Genomic DNA, 23419 nt, shown 5'->3' on the forward strand with positions numbered 1-23419 from the left:
TTAAGGCCGGAGAGAGCGATCTTTCCAGCCGAGCCACAGAATCAAATTGTTGACCTTTAAAACACAAGAAGGCTGAATCTTTGTGCCTTCAGGCTGCCATGGTAGAGTGAATGTTAAAAGAAGGGTGGGCCACAGCAGTATGTGTTATAAATACTGTAAACACTCAGCTGTATAGGTCCATTTCTTTGCAGAGAGTTAATACAGACACTGAGGCTACAACATAGAAACTACTCAACTAATAACAAACAACTTGCTCTGTTGGAGCAAAGGAAGAAATAACATGAGGGAGGTTTGGGGAAGGTTTCCTGTTTCTTACCAACAGTTAATGACAATGACCACAAGCACGATTGTTCCCCAACATGACAGTGAGGGTGAGGTGCCTGAAGTGAAATCATAATTTTAAGTATCCCCTAATAAAATTGGTTTTGTGTCAAAATAAAACACTGACCACAGCGGTGTGAGAACAGCCATGGTGTCAGAAGATGTTCTGCTGATGGGGGCAGTAGATCACAAACTGTATGTGTCATTCTGCAAAGCACTGGTGTAATTACCAGTCTGTGTATTCATACATTAACATGAGTACACCTTACATGAACCCACCAAACAGTTTGTTGTGGGTGGAGATAAAACCAAACAAAGCCTGAAGTAACTGGGGCTGGGGCGTCTTGCTTTGCCCGTTGACGTCAGGCTGTCCGCTGTGAGTGCATCACCCCCCCCAGCCGTGGGAAAACAATTAGGTCAGCCCTACGGTTCAATCTGAAATAATCCATTTGGACTGTCTGCACTTGACCGAGAGCTCTCTCCAACTGAGGGCTAAAGAAATGGTCATTTGAGTGCCTTTGGTTTTTGGTTAAAATGAGAATCGAGGACGTGGACACATTTCAAACTGTCATCTGTCAGCCCTCCAAATGCTTCGTAATAGCACTCAATTATGCATTCTGAATGACGTTGCTAGGTTACAGAGCTGGCTAAGTGGCTGATGGGACCATCCAGTGGTCACTCAGTAACGTGGGCTGATACAGAGGGCCCACATTCAGCCACTTGGCAGCTCCAGCCTGAAACATGCTCTGAAATCCACATCTGGTGATTAGGATGTGCAAATCAAGCCGTGGAGCTGCTGAGGGCTCAGGACCAAAAGTTTCCTTCAGGGAAGGTTCACTCATCATTTACCTTCTCGAGAATCATCTATTTAAAACACATTACATGCTGTATATTGATGTTTGATCGTATCCCTGGCCTCCTCAGTGTATTTCATGTAAAATATCCGCCTGTATTTATTTTTCACTGCACACTTTAAACTTGTTTGCTGCATTGATTCTTTCCCCTGAGCTGCAAAGTCTGAATTTTAAACTATTACTAAAGTATTGCTTTACGTGAATCTTACCGTTCTGTCTTTCCCGTCTTGTAGTCTATCACAGGCTCACACTATGTCTTCTTTCTTTCCATGTCTACTCTTGCTGCTGCAGCGACCTGATTTCCCAGCAGGACCAATCAGCCTTAATCTTTACTTCTATTATCACATTGCTTTTCCTTTGTCTCCAACTGCCTGATGCCTGAATCCTGCTGAGGATCCTGATTTTCCCGTGTGGACACTTTAACTCTGACATGGTCTTTATATGTTGATGTTTATTTGTATGGTGGATTTTTCCCTCCAGAACTGAACCGGCACACCTCTGTGAGCATCACCAGAAATTAATGCTGCTTTGGTGTATTTTAGAGACTTTAACTCAAACAGACAAACTGATTAAGCTCTAAATTATCACCTCCACTCACGCTGATAAAACCATTACTCCCAAAATGTTTCAGGAGCTGCAGAACTGAACTGGTCTGATATTAGTCACAGTTTTTTTTCAGTTCACTCCTCCTTTGTTGCTCACTGAGCTGTTCACTTCAAACCTGAAGTAGCTAGAAAAACCCTGAAACAGCCTCCTACGAGAGGAAGACCTTGGTGATAACTACCCACACAGAGATGATGTGTGTGTGTGTGGAGCAAAGACAGACAGGATCAGAAATCACACACACTCAGTCTGTCAGTCAAATCACCAACAAAACACACACACACTCGTAGAAAGGTCATGTTATACAAGTGCTACAAACACAATCAGCTGTTACTGCAGTGACCTGGAGATCTCCAATATGGCTGCCATATGTAGCACTTAACGTTCCTTTTGCTGCTCCACAGGACTATATTTAGATATCACATTACAATAAAAACACCTAGATTAGTTTAAAACCCTCGGCCTCAATGTCCTGCCAGTGCGTCATTACAAACTAATGCTGCACAGCTAAACACTACTCAAACCCAGTTTGAGTAATGAATAACATTTGGCTTTAGTTTAGATTCTGGTCTAGATCAGAAAGTTCTCAAAGATGCCAGGCTAAGTTTTGGGGAATGTGATTCACAGGACACCAAGAATATTTTTTATCTAATCATGTATCTGCAGTGGAGAACTGGAACAAGATGATAGAGAATAAGTCATACTGGATGAAGATGATTTTTTATTTTTTCTTAGACTTGAACCCAATGTACTATCACACAATGTACCATTTCTAAGTGCAGTCCATTTTTCTCAAAAGTTTACCCATGATCCAGAGCTCTATTCTGTCTGACGTACAGCAACTGTCTGACCAGGTCTGGTTTAAAGATTCAGATAACCACACACACTCTCTCTCTTACCTGTATATGAGTATGTCATCTGTGGAGCTGTTGTACTGGATCTGGTACATGCGGACTCCTGGTATGTGGTTCTGCGGGGGCCATCTGATGGTAGCAGAGCTGGACGTTAGATCTGACACGCTGACCCTCTGCTGGTCAGACCGGGCTTGGCCTCCACTGACGTTGGATTTGATGGAGGTGGGGATGTCTGAGGGCCCTGGGTCAGGGTCCAGTTTGGGGTCAAAGTGTGGAGAAGGGTTGACGACTAACTCAACAGGAGCAGTGGCCTCCCCGGCTGCGTTAGACGCAATGCACGTGAACTTTCCAGAATCCTAGAAATCAAGAAAACTCCACTTTTATCCTTGGTTTCAGTGCGTAAAAATAAAACCAGCTGCCCCCAAAAGGTTTGGTCTTTTATATCCTATAAAGAAGTGATTTGTGTGGATATAATAAAGCATTAAAAGCTTACCGAGCTTACAGAACCAAATTGATTGAAAATCAAACCACTTCTCTACCTTGACGGAGGCCTTGAGGATATCCAGCGACCCGTTCTCGTAGCAGATGGTTCTGGACGTGTTTCCGATCAGCTTCCCATCGGGGCTGACCCAGTGAGTCGAAGGTTCGGGATCTCCGATGGACTTACAGCGCAGGCTAACCTCCTGACCCTCCATCACAAACATCTTGGAGGTGTGACGAGTTATCATTGGAGGCTCACAAACAAACTCCTCCTGTTATGGAAGAAAAGACGAGAATATAGAAGTAGTAGTTTAAATAAAGGAGAGCTGTTGATCATTGTATTTGAAGCATACTGAAGAGATTTAAACTATGGAAACAGGAAAAACAATGTACAAGAGGTTCAGAGAAAACACATCGCTTCAAAAGAGACAAATACAGACTTCATCTTTTCATAGAAAACAGTACATTTTCCCTGCATATGGACTCTGACTGACTTCCACTGGTCTGTTCTTCCAACAGAGTTTCAGAAGGAGTTCAATTGTTTGCACATGAAGATTAAGTGATCTCAGAATTTTTCAGCCCTTGCATTATTTAAAACCCACCCACTGGCACCTAAGCTTGTATAAAGCCAGCCAAAACCCTGGTGGAGTATTACTGCAAGGCCGAGCGCGGCCAGCCAAGGCTTACCAGGGCTTACTCATCATTCCTACCACTCAGTGTGTCTCCAAACATTTTTCTGGGTCCTTCCTGGGTCTTGTTACCAGCGGTGATGATTGCTGACCTGATGGCCGCTGGGCTGCAGCTTCAAATAAACCACTAATACCTTTCAGTCTTGTATTACATTCTGACCCTCAACTGCTCCTGCGAAGCTTAGAGTAAAAGGCTGTGATTGAACTGGGCCTCTCCCTGGTGCGAGTGTTTGGAAGTGTGGAAGTATGAGAAGTTGGGCATTGGAGGGAAAAGTGTGAACACTCATTTAGTCTTTTTATAGATGAATAAAATATAAGATTTGTCCTGATAAGCCTCAAATTCCAACCAATGTCAACTTTCTTCCCATTTCATTAGAGAGTAAGCTCATTGATTTTTGAGCTTTCCGTTGGACAAGGAGCAGCCGAGAAGCTTTTATCGATTCCAAAGAGGGAATTCCCTCGGCGGCTGACGGCTAATGTCTGACCTCTGATGGATGCAGTGGAGGCTCACTTGTCCTTGCAGAGGGAAAGAGGCTATTAACTCTCTGAGAATTAATATGCCCAGACACTTTAGTGACATGGAGGTCTCTGGATCGACCTCTTTACAAGGCTAATCCTCTTATAGTGATCTTACAACACCTCTCTGAAGGAGGTCCACGACTATTACTTGAGGTGAGGCAAAGGTCTGTGCATCATCCTCTCTAATATGATACCAATTAATCCCATCTTTATCTCATGGTGCACCTCCACTTATCATCGTAGCTCTGAAACAGCCCAGAAGGGTCGGCTCCTGGAGATCTCCAGGTGAGGCAAAGCCCTCTATATCATCCTCTTTAAAGTAACATCTTGATCCACACCACTTCATTCTGCTGATATCTCTTCAAGTATCAGCACGGCTCTGCTATGGCATAGGAGTATTTTTCTAGCAGCTGTTTAGATGAAGAACTGATTTCTCAGCAGCTCCTCGACCTTTAGTCCCACACCATCTAACTGCAATTTGGAGCAATAACACATTTTCAGTGCTGTTGCTTTGTGCTCTCTGAGCTGCTCTGTAATGTCTTTTGTGACTATTGGCTTTGATAATTTGGCAGTAATGGATCATTAGCATATCAGCAATAACAAAATGTTCCTCAGCAGCATGGCCATTTCCTCAGGTTGCAGAACCTGCGGGGAAGTTTTTCAGGTACATGCTGTCTTTATCGACTTTAATCCTTTTAGTCCAAGGCCAGAAACTGTAAATGTGTCAAATACAGCCGCCCATTACAGAGCAGTAACACAACTAACAAGTGAAATCTAATGTTTGTGGTGAAACTGACAGTAACTCATAACCAATGTCTCTCTTCACAGCCTCTGTTCCATTATGCAGAATGGGAAATAACCAAAGTTTGATGTACATGTGTTGCTCAAACTGCCATAACAACACATACGAAAGCGTTAGAACCATGAGTGACAGTTCATTTTACTTGGAAGGACCAGGACTACAGAGGTGGATTAACCCAAGGTCGACCCAAAGGTACACTCACATGGGTTATATCTGCAGGTAGGGACATGTGACGTAGGACTGTTTGCGTTGGAGGACTTGCTGGAAAGAACTGAAGGAGTTAACTTATTTTATTACACTGCACGCTCATATTCTATTTGAAAAACCTGCTTTTTTTATGCACTATTCTAGGTTGCTTTTGTAACATGTCTCCAGGGACTTCTGATGAAAAATAGCTTTACTGCCACATTTACAGTAATGTTTATAAATGTGCACTGTCCCTGTTAAATAAACCAATAAAACTATGTGCAAATGGGTAAAGGCCAAACACATCTGTTTTATTTTTGCCTCTTACGGCTTAATTTTACCCTGTAGTATTCATGTTTCTTCTAACCCTACCGCTGGATTGAAGGCAGAGGATTCACCAGCCATCTGCCCTGATTCCCTGATCTCATGTGTCCTTGAGAAAGTGATTATGTATCCACAGTGAGCTAAAGCTAAGACGGCAGAAAAACACATTTAGAGCATTATGACACTACAAACACAGGAGCCAGTGTCTGTGACCAAAATGATTAAATGACATAATTTTTAGGTGACAGATTTGTATTTGGTTGCGAACAGTGACCTGAGGCTCCTGGTATCAAGAAATACAATATCTGGCTTATTATTCCAACACAGGTAACAAACTCAACCAGAGGCTAAATGTGTTGTTAAGCACCAGATGAGGTTATCTCTCCATAACTACCAAACAGTTCCAGGCCTGGACAGATTCGCTAAATGACTTTAATCCAAGTAGAATCTCAGGGTTTAGACGTAGATTATCTAATTAAACAGCAGCACATGTAAAAACTATGGCACCTCAAATCAGACTTCTGATTCTTGACTTGTTTTCAGCATGAATGTCACGCTGCAGTAACTTTTACGAACCTCTCTGATGGTCCAGAAGTATTTGCCAGCCAGGTCTTTAGGTGAAGCGCAGGTCTCCAGGTCGTCCTCCCTGGTCAGTCTGCGAAGCCAGACCAGCTCGCAGTTACAGTGCAGAGGGTTCCCGCCAAAACTCAACACCAGCGCGGTGAGAGGAGAGCCCTTCATCTTGGCGTACACTGGGATCCGCAGGAACAACGGGTCCGGAGGAATCTTCTTCAGTTTGTTGGATGTCATGTCCAGTCTGGTGATGGAGACAGACATTTAGAGAGAAAGCCTGTCTCTCACTGTTCTCCCATCATTCCTTATTAGACTGGAGCTAAAAGAATCCTAAATATCTACAGATGCTTCATAAATCTGAAAACTGTTTCCACTAGTTTCACTTTTTTAAATGGTCTGAAAAGCTCCTTTTAAAAGCAACTCCTCAGCCTCTCAGTCTCTGGCTGTAGCTGAAGAACTGATGGTGAAACTCAGCCATAAAAAAGTTCATCAATCATGTATTTACTTTCACTTCTCTGCTTTTTCAAAGCCTCACTAACAGAGCGGTAACAAAAGTGACTTTGTTGTTTGCTGATAGCGTACGACTGCTCTGTTTCTGGCCAAAACACTGGACCTGGTGTCTGGTAATAAAGCCATAGATTCACTGTTGTCAACAACAAACACAGGAGAGTCGACTTTCCCCCAAAGTCCCTGCAGTAATATTTAACAACGATGACTTAACAAGAAGTTAATAGCTGTTGAGAGCAGGGAGCATGCTGCACTTTACAGTGCTCTGTTATGTTATTTCACAGGCAGCAGCTTTGCTCTGTATTCATTTGTGAGAGTGTGTTGGTGTGCAGTATGTGTGTGAGCGAGCGCTCACCTGTGCACACGGACAAACCCACAGTTACACCAGCTGGTCCATATGTTTTGTGTCTCCAGGGCAGAAATGACCCACTGCAGTCTCTTAGATAAATGTCTGACTGTATCTGGAGCTTGGTTGGTTTTCCTTCTTACTCTTTAATGACTGTTAGCTGTCGGGACGTAAATTGAAACTGATTACTGTTTACTGGGGTTCAAGCATTATTTTGGGCCCATAGAGTAAAATTACTTGTAAAACTTTTAAAAGCCAAAACTAGACGAGCTTTGCAGAGCCTGGGGCCCGGGTCCTGTCTATAGAGTGCACTAGCAGAGAGATGAAGGTGTATGAATCTGGCTGTTCCCAGTATCAGAGATGATCCTTCAGGCTGGAGCCCAGTGACTGAGCTGGGAGTTAGAAGCTCAGTGCTGCAGCTGTGGGCAGCGAGGACCTTGAATGTAATTAAGGAAACCCTAAAATGACTTCTCACATGTATTGTCTGGGCTGTTAGAAAGCAACAACAGGAGTGCTGTGCTCTCTTCTCTAGTTTAAACATCTAAACATGATGTGACTGCTTCTAGATTTTTATGAAGAATGGTTTCATTTTAGAAAAACTATATTAATTCATAAACACAGCGCTGTTCAAACGATGTAACGTGGTTATCTATTTTCATCTGCAGAGAAATGAGATTTCTGCAGCTTGAAGTGAGATCCGAGTTCACTCTGTCTGTGCCAGTAATAATCACAACGGATTCGTCTGACTTGGTGTTTGTGTGTGTGAATATGTGCAAACACTCACAGACCTTTGAGCAGAGAAGCACAGCAAAGATCTGCTGAGCAGAGGAGCAGTCTGAGGTCACTGTTTCAAATCCCCATTCTGTCTGAAAGCCAGCGAGGGCTGCGACATTTACCATCATCTCCTATCGATGTGCCCTCCGGCAAGCTACCGAACCGGCAGCTGCTCCAGTGGAGCTGCAGTACACACCTGGTCATACTGGGCATTTCCCAGCTGTAAGAGAGTGCAGGCCAGGACTGCAAGGTGAAATGAGCACTGAAAGCTCAACGTCTTTGTCCTGAGATTTTAGTCTGGTTGTATCCTGCTTTTACCCTGCTCTAGTTTTAGGTCTAATTGGTTAGAAAATCAATTAAATGTAAGAAATAGCTCATCAGAGGCAGTGGTGTTGTTGAACAAAACATAATTCGAAATGGTTTATTTTAATTCTGATGCTTTGGTCAAAACAAAAATTCCCTTTCAGCAGATGTACTCCCAGAAGACAGAAGCTCTGCTGAGCCTTTTGTTCTTCATCCATTCAAATCATTTTTCACTGGAAGATTTAGAGTTCATGTGCAGAATCAGCTGCAGTTTTAGATAATGTATTCCTCCAGTAATAATTACACTGGTCCATTATACGACTGTGTAACCGGGGACTTGTTTCTTCACCGTCTGCTCTCTGACTGTGTCTGTGCTGGGCAGGTTGTGGACAGAGGGTTTATGGGAGTTTGTTTGATGGGGCTGGTGAAAGTGGCTGAGACTGCATCACACACTGCATGTACTATAAAACTAAAACCATGAGTTAAAGGAGGCTTAAAAACATCCATCAAGCTATGAACGAGGCAGTAGCTGTGTTTTATACTCAAACATAGTCTGAGCGGTGTGCTGTATTCTTAGGAAGTACGCTGACGAAGTTCAATCAGGGACAAAGGAAGCAAACATGGCTAACAGGCTGCTGCTGCTGTAGTATTGTCATATGATCCTCACCTGGCCAGTTTGTGCAGGTTGGAGAAGATTCCCTCAGGGACGCTCTCTATCAGGTTGTGGTCCAGGCTCAGGGTGTTGACGCTGATCAGCAGGGCAATGGTCTCCCAGGGGATGTCTACCAGGTTGTTGTAGCTCAGATCCAAGTCCTCCAGGGTCTCCAGGAAGTCCTGAAAGGGGAGTGTGGAGGCAGAAACAAAGGGCGAGCACGATCAAACCCTGAACTTTCACTGTTCTGGCAACTTTAACTCACGAAGCATCAAAGGCAAAGGAAAGGAGGAAGGTGAAGAAGTAAGTGAGAGCGTGGATTGGATTATCTAGTCTTATCAAGTTTGACTCATTTCATCCTCTGGGGATCATGAATGTCTGTAACAATCCATCCAGTAGATTTCACTTCACCTGTAAACCTTGGAAAAAGAAAGAAAATGTCAGCTTCATTCTCATTAAATATCTCATTGTGGCACTATAAGAAAAGCCACCAGAGTCATTCAGAGACATCATCTGGAGACCATGAAGGTCTGTAGAAAACTTCATAGCAGTCCAGCAGTTGTTGGCTGCACAGAGCGACACTGTCGGTGGCTAGAGACAAAGTACTACCTGTACCTGTCCTGGCTGGGCAAAGCTCAGTGCAGGTACTGTCTGTGTAAAATCTTGTATCTAGAAATAAGAATAGCACTAATCTATTTAACATAATCTGATCTTGTTTAAAGATTTTTCAGACTTATTTTAAGAATTTACTTTGGCATATTTTGCAGAGTAAGAGAGAGAATGGAGCAACAACGGACAGAGAGAGAAGTGGAGATCAATTACCCCGGTCAATGCTGTACACTCAAAGCATGTTGTTTTCTCTAATTGCCTCCATACAATTCTCATAAGCAGTACAGCGCTGAAATGCCACGAGTCAGCACCCATTACAATGAGCAAAAATACAAAGAGAGTGACAGGAATGAGAGGAAGAGGGGTTGAAGGAGAGAGATAATGGCCTGTTGATCAACCAAAGTGTTGTTGTCGTTGCAGTAATTGCTCCCATAATTCACACAATCAGGACACTGTTGAATGTCACAATGACTCAATTCTCATTACAATAATCTGTGCTTTATTGCTTTCTGAACAAAGGGAATCTAATTTCTTACTGACAAAAGAAACTTTAAGAGCTGTGAAGAGGAGTTCAAAGAGCCATGTGAGCAGAAAATCAGTCCTAAATGGTCTGAATTTCACCACTGTCCTCTCAAGAAAAATGACGCTGCTGGATTTAGTTCAAACTGTAGAAAAAGACCAAAGAAACGGCTGCTGCTGTTACTGGTAAGGTTAAGTTTTTAAATGTATTACATGTCCATCCACAGCTTCACTGAGGGAAACTCTACATCTCCATCAGCAGATGGTGCTTGATGTAAATTATTGGGCATTAAATCATCAAATATAAATGTCATTTCTTGGGATACTGTGCTTCTCCATGAACGTGCAGATCTATCTTTGAACAGATTTAACTCGGTCTGGTTAGAGAAATAGAAGTTTTCCTGCAAATCTGAGCTGAACAGTGAGAGGGAGGAGGAAGAGATGAAGGGATAGAGAGGGTGAGGAGTGAAGTTCAAGCTGAAGTTCAGAGGTCTGCTCCATTAGTGAGTTCAGAGTTCACGTCTCTCTGTTTTCTCTCAGAGACAGTCCTGCAGAGGTCTGAGATCCGGTCCTGAGGGGACACTTTGGTGCCTCGGCGCTGGACTTTTAATGAGCAGAGAAAGGACAGTGTCGTTTAATGAAGAGGGGAAGACTGTTTATTTTAGAGCCGGGGTTATTAAAAAGGTGTCCAGCTGAGCGGGGCCGGCTGCTTCTGTTGGATTTCAGAGTCAGAGCCAGAAACGCGGCGTCATTTTTACACAGCACTTGACCCTCAGCACCACAGCTATTCTGAAGAGCCGTAAATGACTTTGCAATAACTTTTCAAACTGAGAATCTTGGCAAATGGCAATCTGTTTCTGAATGCTTCTGCAGTGAATCACAAGGGTTGTTGGCAGCACCGATCCAAACTTGTCAGGATTTAAAATAGTTTGACTTTGTTAGTGGAGTATTTTCCAGTGGAGCTGGTGGCAGCAGGATGAGGATATTTCAAGACAGTTCTCGCCTCCTTGATCTGATTGTCGAGTGATTGCAGTTGATTTCCAGGACATTTAAACTATGACCACTAAATCTATCTTGCATATTAGCAAACTGAAACTCAATTTGTAGCACCACAAAGATTAGTTTAAATTGAAATTATAATTTACTGAGACGGCCTGAGAGTAATCGGGAAAATTTGTCTATTTATTTAGCTGACTGGATTGTGGTCTAGTTTCCCCTCATTAAAGTCTAATGTAAAATCAAATGAACAAAGAAAACATTTGAATTTCTCTAAATTGCTGCAGTTTTTCCTCTAAAATGTACAGACTGAACCACATATCATAGGTTTACATGTCAGTGGTGTGGAAGACATTTCCCATCCAGTGTTTTTTCATTGTGGTGTCTCTACGTTTACTTATGTAGGAGATCTCCAGGTGCTGTAATGTGTTTGTCTGGAGGTCAGGTGTGGCAGTAAGAGCGATGTGTTCGTGGACAGGATTCAGGTGGAGGGGCGCTCGTACCTGAAAGGCTCCCTCTGATATGCTGTGCAGCTGGTTGTTGGCCAGGATGAGGTGCCTCAGGTTCACCAGGCCCTGGAAGTGGGAGTCGTCCAAGATGGTGAGGCGGTTGGCGTCCAGGTGGAGCGCGTGGAGATCCTGGAGGTCGGCGAAGGCGTACGGCCGGATCTGGCTGATGGTGTTTCTGCTCAGGGTCAGGTGGATCTGGACATGCAGGGAAACGTGAAGAAGAAAAGATTTTCAACCAACTTATTCTCTTCTTGTAAAAATACAAAGTTGCCGACTAAGTTACTTTCTGCTCTTTTTAAAGCACTGTGTGATTATTTAATTTCATACCAGCAATAATTTAGTGAGGTTTCACTTTGTCAAATACACCATGTTTCAGAGTGACTCTCTCTGTCCTCCTGTGCAGGGAGGTCAAAGGTCAGGGTTAGCTGATGAGCCACCACCCTGGAGATACTAGAGATTCAATGTTTTGCTAAAAAAAAGGTTTCAGCAAGTTGGACATTGAAGGCTGTTGGGATTAAATCAGCAGTCAGGTTAGGGGACGGCTTTTAAACACTCAGTCACCCTGCCACCCTTCTTCATTAATAATCATTTCAGTAATTAATAGTAGAGTACTCTGGGTCAGCTGAGACATGGAATTACAGATAAAGCTATTTAAAAAATAAGTCTGGGCTTCATTAAAAGGTAATAAGACTGTTAGAAAACACACAGCTGAGGTCAGGAGTGTGTAGGCCTCTGGATACCTGTCCCCAGTGCATGGAATCAACGTGTAAAGATGCAGAAATATATTCCATTAACACCCAGGAAAGGGTCAGTCAACACCCACGCGTTTGTAAACCTGGAGACATCTGCGGCGCTCTGTCACGCTCACCGCCAAATGATTAAAACTCATTTTGCACGTTGCCTTGTGTGTGAGCAAACATCATCTGCGCTGTTGTAATGACGCTGGAGAAGAAAGTTATTTCTCGCACATTAAGGAAGTCACCAGCTGTGACGAGCTTCTCTATTTGCCTTTTAAATATCACGATGTTGGCGTTTCTCTTTCTGTGCTGCGAGCACTGGAGCCTCTCCACCTCCGTTACATGATTGCAGTGGAAGTAATTGGTGAAAGCCGAAAGATATCGACATTTCACCTCAGTCAGTGTTGAGCTGGAAGGAGCAGATGTTCCTGTTTTCTGGAGTAAACATGAAAACTCTCCTCCCTGCTCCTGACTCTTGGTTATGGTTACAAATGTAGGTTTACTATATAAATACATCTAAAATACTCAAAACATACAGACTGCAGTTCTGCGACAGGAGAGCCACTGATGATGGCTGTAAGTGAGGATGTTTCCATGGTTACCACATGCTGAACGTATTTAGCAGAAGCCTGTAGATTCAGTCTAGGATGTAACACATTTTAGAGAGCAAAAGTCAAAGGAATGATTGAGATTTTTTACTCGTCCACAGTGATACTGATCCCTGCTGCAGCGACAGAAACCTGACACCCAGCTGCTGGCCTGTTAAAGTGTGCAGCAGCAGCAACAGAGACCTCTGGATCAAAAAGCAGCCCTGTGGCCAAATTACAACACTGATAATGGATGAGTCTTCTGCACAGTATAGTTAAGGTCAAAAAAATATCATATAAAAGCTAAAAAAGTGACCATTAATTGTTGGACTGACTGTACCTACAGGTGCTGGCTGTAAATCCTGAGGTGCAGCATGACTGTAGCTCCATATTCAGATTCTAAAAGGATACAAAGCTGCTTTAAAACAAGCTAATGAGCTGCTGCTAGTGTTTTTTTCCTGGCAGGTCACTGCTCATTCACTCTGTCCAGACATAGCCTGTGAGCTAGCTCAGTATCTGCTGAGGTCTGAGAACAAAACGGTGAAGATGACATGTAAGTGTACATTAGCAGTCATGCTAATGACAGACACCCATAGTCACAGCTAAAGACATCAGTAACATAAGCTTTTATACACCTTAATGTTCCACTGGCTGTGTTTCTCTAAAATAAACGATGGAGCCAAAACAAGAAGAAGAGGCTCAGAAACAATCAAACTAGTTGGATCACGTCCTCTTCAAACTGCTGGGCAGAAGCTGCTGGTTGTAAATGTAAATGTGTTGAGGAAACTGACCAGGCTGGACATGTTGGCGAAGTCGCGGTGCCTCAGCGTAGTGATGAAGTTGTCCATTAGCCTGAGCTCGGCCGTCTGGCGGTCGATGTTTGGTGGGACGAAGAGGAGGCCCGTCTTGGCGCACAGCACCGTGTAGGACGGCAGCAGGTTCTGGCAGGTGCAGCGCTTCGGACACAGCATGGAGGAGGAACAGGAGGGGAGGGAGGACAGGAGGATGAAGAATAGGAGGAGAGGGCAGACCAGCGAGGACACGACGTCCATGGTTACTCTCCTGCTGCAACAGATCAAAACACAGAGAAAGTAGAGGTGAGTTTAATGCTTCATCTAAATCACTGCCCCTTGACTTGACTGAAAGAATCTGTTGTTGACAGTCTCCTTTATGCTTTCTCCAACTCTCCAGATGTGTGGGCAGCACTGGGTTTCCAGAGAAATGTAATATAATCGATGCTTCATATGAAAGAGGAGAGGACGGATAAAGCGAGGGAGCTGGGGGGTTGTTACAGGAGGTGGCAGTGACAGCGAGTGCAGGATAGGGATGAAAGGAAGGAGGAAAAGAAGTCAGGAGTTTGTGGGTGCAGCCTGTTTTTTTCTGCTGAGTAAGGTGAACAGGGAAAGTGAAAGTAAACAGCACTTATACCATCAATTAAAGCGGCTGCACTCTCATGATTACAATCTGAGGAGAACATTAAAGAACACAAATTATGCTGCGTGTGGTTGTCTGTCTCACCTCATAAGTTTCATTGATGTTTTTGTGCATAAAAATGAGACTTAACCAACTGTTCCAGGCAAGGCAATAAATGAATACATTTACATTGATATCGATTTCTCTCCATTCGGTTTGTACGTTCAGCTCAGCGGAGCCCGGAATAAGTTCAGGGGAGGAGAAAAAGAAAACACACACAAACAGGGATGACATATGCAAAAGGAAACCACACACACACACACACACGCATGCATGCATGTGGACTCTCACATGTACCGACTCTCCAAAAAGTTCCTCTGAGTGAAATGCTGAGTGACTGGAGGAAGGTCGATTGCAAATAACAGCAGGAAGAGACACGCTCTTTTATTTACGGTGCTGAAATATTCAAACTGTGCCTCAACTGCAGCACAGAATACAGAACAGGAAGTCTGCACATGTCCTCATAACAGGGTGCAGAGTGCAGGATACGAAGCTAAATGTGAGGAAGTAATGGGAGAGATGTAATGGAATGAGATAAATTCGGTGGAAATGATCAGGAGAATTCAAAACCCAACTGAGACTACACTCAAATGTCAGCGGGTAATTGAAGAGTCTGCACATGATGGGAATGTGAGCACAGAAGAAATCAGGCAATAATGAGCGACAACTGGAATTCACATCAGTCACCCACATTTCAGTGGCTAAAGGTGGTTAACAAACAAACACATGGAGGGAAGTTTCCTCTGCGAGGTAAACCTGAATAAAGCTTTGTTAAGGACTAAACAGCTGGCATGTTCAGCAAGGTAATGAGTCAGTATTGTAATGTTTATAAGACATTAGCAGTGATGCCAAAGCAAACAAACAATCTGAAAAGGTCGTTTCTGCCCGAGAGGCTTTCACTTGCTCTGGTCATTTCTCTACTTTCCAGTTTTATTAGCTAAACTTTTTGTTTTGTTTTGTTTTGGTGCTCATACTTTTTTTCAGTGGGTTTGGCCTTTGCCTGAGAGCAGCCCATCTCTACAGCTTTAGGGTACAGGAATACAGTTTTATTCACTCACAGTATTTTTATATCTACACGTCTGTTCAGTGTCATTTAAATTAAGTTCATGATAAACTGGCATCATTTTAGTAAAGCAGTTGTTGGGTCACTGAATAAGCTGCTTGCACAGTTGAACTATGAGCTCGTTCTTTAGAACAGTCTTGTTAATTTGGATTGATTAAAGGGGCTATATGTGAGTTGTTGCTATCGCTACATGGCCAACGTTAGCATTAGCATATTTTCAGATGCTCTTTGCTGTGGAGTTTAGGTGCAGTGTGATGCAGGGTCTCTACAGAACACTGGTGCTGTGAACAGATTTAATTTGTTTAGTGAGGCCGGCTCAGCGTGAGAAAAATGCAAAACAGCTCTTTCAGACTGCGAGCACTTCTCCATCTCTGTCGCCCTCTCCTCCGTCCTTTCATCACTCTCTTCTTGACTGAAAGTGCTTCTCATTTCAATTGCGTTGCCCCTTTTCTCTTTCCCTCCACTTATCTTCCAGCCCGCATCCTCTCATCATCCCTCTCTCCGTATCAGTCTTTCTCGCAAACTCTCTCCAGCTGTTTCCTGTCATACCTCTCTCCTCTGACGCACCCGACATGCCTTTATTCCTCTTTCCTCCCATCCCACCATCATTCTTTTCCTCACTGCCTCTATCCATCACTCTTCCATTCCTGTCCATATTAGATCATTTATTCTTTTTCCTCTTTGTGCTCCTTTCTGTGACGTCACACTTCATCCATCCATCCTTACCTGCTCCTGTCCTTTATTTGCTTTCTCTCATGCTCCTGTCATCTCTCCCTCCTCCAGTTCATTCACTTTAATTCTGTTCCTTCTGTCCCCTCACACTCAAAATAACACGTCAATAATACATGCATGTACATGTGCACATGTGTGCACCCACCCATGATGACATGACACCCATGTGGGATGTGTTGTCTGTAAAATGAGTGACACATCCTCATTTCATGTATGAGACGATAATGAAATGTGTGATTGGAAGTTGATGTGTTCATTTACATGTTGATTGAGTTTCATGACTCGTGGGCCTGCCTATTAAAATAACACTTCCAAACTTCCAGACATATGGAGGCACTAATGACAGGATCAGCCTTTCATTCAAACTCTCTACACACGTCTCTGCTCTCTCCATCTTGAATGTGGCCGTGGACTTTAGTAGATGACCTTTTGCAGGGTCGAGGGGGGGTTGAACCCATCACAGCTCACATCAGGCAGGAGGTCTGTGCGTCTAAAGTGTTGGCATTATCTGAGTCACAGAGCTAAGCAGCTGTTTTTCTGAGGCAGACTACTAATCTATAGCCATGCTATCATTACTGCAGCTGCAGTGCTGAGGTGCCACAAAACAACAGCTAGAAAAAAGGTGGAATTTAAATTCATATGGAGCTCACAGTGGAACAAGTGGAGCTACATAAACAGGGTGGGGAGGTCAGGATGTTTACTGTTTATAGACAGAGACAGCTCATGCTTATTAACACTGACTGTCTCCCTCATGGTCTGTCACACACACACACACACACACACACACATGCATAAATTCAGTCATACACCAAAAAGCACCAAGAGTCAGTGTAATAAGCTGAGACACAGTCTCTCCTACAGACAGCCGAGGTGCCAGCTAATTATTTCAGCAGACATTTGTGGAGCCTGAGATAAACAACATCAGCAGAGAGATGGTCATGGTAAAAACTGGAAAGAGGAAAAATATAGAGTGAGGGCCGCATCTCAGATGAGAGGAAAATGGGCTGAAGAGGTGGAGGAAGCGAAGAAGAGAGAAAAAAAGGGAGTGAACAGGAGAGAAGAGGAAGGAAACGACGAGGCAGAGGAGGCTGAGCAGAGGAACGAAGGTGGAAAGAAGAGGAATAAGTTACATGTTGCGACCAGCTGGGGGGATGTTGTGCTTCATCTTTAGAAAGAGGCACACACAAAAATATACACACCTACAACATGCATGTGTACAAACACACACACACTGAGAGAAAAGGGAGGCGGCTAACGCGAGCTGTGTCCTGCTGGTAGAGGACCAGAGAGAGGGCAGAGAGAGGTACGAGGACTGAAGGAGACCACTTCACATTTCTATATTCTGCACTCGTTTCTTTGTCTCAATAAGCTCCACTGCTGATTTTATCCTGTCCATGCTCCTGCTGCTGTAAATCATACACTGCACCGTTAATTCAGTTTTCTCTGCTGTGCTCCTAAAATAACTAATGTCTCCAACTAATTATGTTTATATGCCACCGACATGCTACAGCAAATACAATTTGGGAGAAACATAATTCTGCCCATATTTCATGTTATCAACACAATGAGGAAAAAGTTTTTAATGAAAGTATCGACCAAGTCGCAAAATGCTCAGGATCTGTTCATGGACAACAGTGGAGGAATAAGATTTGTCAGGTTACAGATACACAAACACTTGTTAGTTGACACATTTACTCATGTATTTATTTATGTTAGTTTCCCCTGATAAAAAACAAAACACCAGCCCCGTCCTTTAAAGCTAGAGACGTTCATGCTCAAACAGCTACAGTGGAAGAATTAATCTTATTTTAACCAAATTCAAATCAGAACGTAGTGACTGAGCTTTAAACTTTAAGAAATAAGTGTTAACCTTGCTTTACTGTAAACAACAGCTGGCTGAGGAGACAAAGTCTAAGTAATGGACTGACACTAAAATATGAACCAGCTAAATAACAACTTATCCTGATTAGATGTTAGTTATTGTTCAATCACAGACGCCTTATTGTTCCTTAGATCAGAAACTGCATTAGATGCATATTAAACCATCATGACACAACATTTCATCACTGTAGCTGCTTTATTCATGTCACATCCTTTCATCTTACATTAGCTCACATCTGGTAACGTCACGCTGCGCGGCCTTTTGTTTCGAAACATATGATCTGATCTGAGTTTGACCTGATTCTAACAAAAATGTGATGCCACAAAGTGCAACATGTCAAACAATATGGTACAGACTGGTAATGACGTCTGTCACAGTCACCAGGCTGCCTGTCTGTCTGTCTGTCTGTCTGTCTGTCTTACAGTGCCTCACTGCCACAGTCAGCACACTGCTGCATGCTGTTTGAATGATGCATTTCAAATGGGATTAAAATCAATAATAACTGACATGAACACAGCCAAGTAGTGATGATGGTGCTGTACTGGTGGAGGATGTCTGAGTGGGATTCATTCATATTAATACACACTGAGGTTTGCCAGTCATACCAATGACATGGTGAGATGTCTGCAGACAGAAGGCTCTGCTGCACTCTAACACTACAATGCACAGGACGCTGAATGTATGGAATGATTTATGTAATCTACTATTGTTTATCAGAGCCTGTATTAGCTTCTGCTAATGAGGCTGCTAATCTCCCTGAGGTCCCTGAATACGCAAATCTGGACACAAAGAGTTACATGGAATAGCATGAAAGATAAAAGAAGTAAAATCACAGGACTGTGTTCTGTAGCCTGAATAAATGTAATATAAAAACAAAAAGAAATCAGTGAGTAAACAGTGAAACTAGTTAGTACGAATGAACCCACAAAGAAGTGGGTGCTCAGTACTGAGTATTGATTACCTGCAGCATGGATGAAGTAGTGTGTGTGGACTCATTTAACATCAAGATGAGAAGCATCAGCTTCTTCTGTTTTAAGTTTCATGTCTGTTGTTTCAAGTTTTTAACAACGACCACCAATAACAGCTGCCAATAAAAGTATGCATCAAAAATAACACACCATACTGAGTGTGCAGAAAAGGTCACGTCCAGATAAATGTACATGTACATGTAGTGTCAGTGATTTAAACTGCTGATGCTCCAATATCAGCTGAGAGCTGGAGGTTTTATTTTGTGTTATTAACTGTCAGGTGGTGCAGGTTTTAACACAATGAAACAATGGAAATGAAATGCTATAATTGGTGACAACAGTTTCGTATATTGCTTCGAATGGTTTTTATAAAGCTGAACTCTAATTGAATCTGTGGGGGGTTGACTGACGTAGTGTGCCACATCATCTACTGTCAGTCACCGAGCAGCTTCACAGGAAGACCCGGGGTTTAATAACTGATTGAAAAGAACTAGTGATTTATCTGAAGCTATAGTCCAGCAAAGCAATCTCCACAGGTAACTAGAAAGCACTCGGTAAAGCTCAAACGATTCTCCACAGTTCCAGCCTGCAGCCTTAAATTTATCATTTGTCCTGGAATGATTTTCTGATGAAATAGTCTGTGAATACAATGCTGTTCAGGAGCAAACTCAGAACCTTAACTCTTCAAATGTTCCCTTAGTACATGAATGCAGCAGTTGTAGGTGAAATTAAAAGTCTAATGATGGAGATCTCAGAGGTGGATCACCACTGAAATGTTGTGCTGTCATGATTTAAATGAACGTTGTTGTTCAGACCTCTGCTGCAGTGATGAAGGGTGATGATAGGGGGCGCTCACACCAAGAGCATGCTGATGAAACTACAGATTAACACTCCGAGGAGGAGAAAGCCATTAATGCTGCTCAACTTGATTTGATTTGTGTATCTGTCTGTGAGAATGCAGCAGAGAGAAATAAGTCAGGAAAAATTGCCATTTCAATTAACATCAATCACTGTCATTGATACAAATGACATGTTAATGGATTTTGCACACAGGCAGCACATTGGCATTGGACTGTATGTCATGGAAATTGTCATTTATATTTAAATATTTCATTTCTACACTCATCAGTGCCATGCTCATTACAAGCCACACTGGGTAAAGCTGACAGCTTCATACTTTAACTGTTAGTTACAATCAATATCACTCCACCGCCATTTAAACCAATGGGAGGAGCTCACATATTTAAATGCACATCCTATTTATCTGTCACACTCTCAGTCTTCGCTGCTGGCTATGCTTATTATTGTTTTGAAAATGTGTTGCTGCTGTAATCATTTAATCTTTAATGTGATCCCAGGACAATAAGTGATTATATAAAATCACTATCACCATTCAAATCCAACCATCCCACCAGTCATTTCTAAGCAGGTAAATCATTGTAGAGTGGTGAGGGAACCAACCTGAGTTATTAAAAAACTAAACAACATGTGCTTCCTCAGTCTGCAGCTTTTACACATGGAGCCTGAATTTCTTTAGGTTTCTGAAAATGCAGCAGCTTATTTAGACTTAAACCTCCACTCTGTTGGGACTCTGGAGCACAAGATTGGCAACCACTGGTCTAAACACTGACGTCTGCGCTCTGCCAAGAATATTATGTCAGGCAAAACATTAAATCCTTTATTTTGTGGACAGTTCTGGCAGAGATGTGTTTATACTTGAAATAAGCCAAGTCAACACTGGCACAAGATACTGACCATTAGCAGGTTCAACCTTCAAAAATCCCATGGTGGTTCAACTGGATGAGATTTTCTGTAAAATTAAACTCAGCTGTACACTGTGAAATACTAAATACACTGGAACATATCGACTGTCAAGTTAAGAACAACTTAAAAACCCAACCACTGTGACCTCTGTCTTTGTTCAAAGTGAGACAACAAGAACCTGGAGGACGGGACTGAATGAACAGCAGAAACAGGTTTGGTCTGTGAGCACCAGACCAAAACTGCTCACAGCATCAACTGGTAAGAGGTCAGAGGTTACAGAGCAACCATCAGTAGAAAGCATACATGACCAAATGTTACCACATGACCTACGTCCTGTATTTAGGTCACATGACGATGCCATTGAACGAGCGTTGTGAGACACAGCAAAAAGCTCAGGAATAACCTTATGTTTTATAATTCTTGTCATAGGTATTAATCTTACGTTTCCAGACCCTACTGATGGTACCCTGCCATACTGAATCACTTATCATCACCTATTATGACCATATACACCGATCAGCCATAACATCATGACCACTGGTGGATGAAGTGAAGAACGTCGGTCATCTCGTTATAACACAATGTTCTGCTGAGGAACCTTTGGTCCACCCAACCAAACCGAGCACACACCCCTCCAATGGCAGCAACACTCCTCCACCACACCACAAAACCTGCTCAGAAATGTCTCCAGGAACATGACAAAGAGCCAAAGCTGTTGATCTGGGCGCAACCCCCCCTCCCCCAGATCCCAGTGTGATTCAGTACCTGTGGACCTGCCTAATATTGCATGGGTCCCCCTCATACTGGCAGAACAGCTCTGACCTGTTGGGGCTTGGACATGGGATCTCTGAAGATCTCCTGTAGTGTCTGGCACCGGGACATTGGCAGCAGATCCCTTTGGGCCCTGTGGATTTCGGGATGGGGCCTCCATGGATCTGACTTGTTCTGCGTCATGCTGGGTCACATTGGAATCTGGGGAGTTTGGAGGCCAGGTCAACAGCTTTGTGTTTTTGTCGTGTTCCTTGAGACATTCGTGAGCAGTTTTTATGGTGTGGTGGAAACATTATCCTGCTGGGGAAGGCCCCTGACATCGGGGAGTGTTGTTGCCATTGGAGGTGTGCGTGCTTGGTCTAAAACAATGTTTAGGTGATGAATGTTATTCACTTCAGCTGTCAGTGGTTTTAATGTTAAGGCTGATCGGTGTATTAATCACATTTACTCACTAAGAATATGTTGAATAATAAGATGGTGCTGACAAAGGCCTGAAAGCTGAAGTATTTGTTCTTCCTTTCTCGAACCATCTAAAACAACCATCATCTACAAGGTTTGGCATCTATTTGGGTGAGGACACCCTTCATCGTGCACTGTGGATGTACATGCACAGAGCTTTCCCATTAAGCTGCTGCTCTTTTCTCTGTGGTGATGGATGTCTGAGCACTGTCATTCATATTAATGCCACTGCAGCCAGTATCAATCACTGTCCAGCAGCTGTGCCGGCTGTGAACGCAGCTCATCAGCAGCGTGGAATCCGCCTCAAAGGCCACAAAGATCAAAGTCAAACAAAAATCTGCTTCACTTTTCATAAAGATTCAATTTAATAAGCCTTTGATCACGCACATTGCACTTCTCCAAATCAATGAGTTCTGGCTTTTGTCCAGAAAGCTCATTTTGTTTGCTCCTGTTGGATCAGCAGTGTTGCAGGCAATCAGCTGTTGGTGTGTGTGGCTTGTTTTGAGCGCCGAAGAATGTCATGGAAGTTTACTGTTTGACTCGGCTGTGGAAAACCTCCTCAACCTGCGCTCCACAGCTCTGAACAATGCTGATTTATTATTGATGTTTCAGTGGTGCGCCGACAGAACGTACTGCTGCTCGGTAACACCTGACTGACAGTCAGACACATTTTCAGAGCTCCACTGGGACTGGGTGGAGATTTATTGTGCTAATAATCAAAGGAAGCCAAATGGTATTTGGTAACATTGCAAAGGCCAAGTGTGCATTGTTTTGCATGTTAAAGTGAAATCACCATGATGTTTGCAGATTAATCTTGTGTGTAAATGGTATATGGCATTTAAAATCATTAGGAAATATGAAATATAATGGTGATCATCAATCATATTTATTCTCTCACTGTACTTTACTTTCCAGTGAAAGACAGAACACTTGTTCACACAGTCTTGAGCTCTGTAGCTCTTCATGTTACTGTGCAATGAATCTGAGCACCTGTAAGTCAGTGCAGCAAAGCTCTCACTCTACAAAATCAAAAGTGAAGTTTGGTGTTTGTTCAGCTAATTAAGAACCACATCTGTGATACTCGAGGCAGCTCAACCATTCATTCTGGTCTTTAAAACATCAAATGCCCTGTTCATACCTGAGAGGGGTGATCCGATCCGATCAGTACATCACCTCACACTCTGCATTAGACTGTGTCTCCATGTGTCTCGAGTGACCTCGACTCTAAACACAAACAAACATCTTGAAGAGCTCGTCCTCTCCTCACACCTGACCAACAGTTTGAGTCCAGTTCTTAACCTGAACAGATTTAGTACTTCAAGGTCTCCTTCTGTGCTGAAGCTTTAGTGTTGAACCTCACCTGTGAGTTGCTTTGGATAAAAGCTTCTGCCAAGTAAGTAAATGTTTCCTACAGGAGGCAGCAGTGCTCCTCCTGTGCTCGGTGTGCCAGAAATTAAAAGAAGAAATCAAAACTGGGTCTATTCCTATTCCGTGTTCCAGATAAACCAAATCGCTGGAGACATTTGACTCAATGTGTCACAGGTGCATTCATACCTGCACTTA

At 43.1% G+C, this 23419-nt stretch overlaps 1 protein-coding gene across 3 annotated transcripts in view; it reads right to left on the reverse strand.

Annotated features, from left to right (window-relative positions):
- The window catches only part of si:cabz01090165.1 (uncharacterized protein LOC100333421 homolog), a 235488-nt gene that overhangs the window by 23589 nt on the left and 188480 nt on the right, over positions 1–23419 (reverse strand). For 2 of the 3 annotated variants that reach the window (XM_051065438.1, XM_018685261.2), the window contains 6 exons: positions 13536–13809; positions 11415–11615; positions 8803–8969; positions 6209–6449; positions 3172–3384; positions 2678–2988 (listed from right to left, as the gene is read on the reverse strand). In XM_051065438.1, coding sequence (XP_050921395.1) covers positions 2678–2988; positions 3172–3384; positions 6209–6449; positions 8803–8969; positions 11415–11615; positions 13536–13796 — 1394 coding nt within the window. In that variant the 5' untranslated portion in view covers positions 13797–13809. The remainder of the gene's footprint in view (positions 1–2677; positions 2989–3171; positions 3385–6208; positions 6450–8802; positions 8970–11414; positions 11616–13535; positions 13810–23419) is intronic. The other variant, XM_018685262.2, reaches the window with a different exon arrangement.

This window comes from Lates calcarifer, linkage group LG21 (genome assembly GCF_001640805.2).
Source record: "Lates calcarifer isolate ASB-BC8 linkage group LG21, TLL_Latcal_v3, whole genome shotgun sequence".
NCBI classification, from domain to species: Eukaryota; Metazoa; Chordata; class Actinopteri; family Centropomidae; genus Lates; species Lates calcarifer.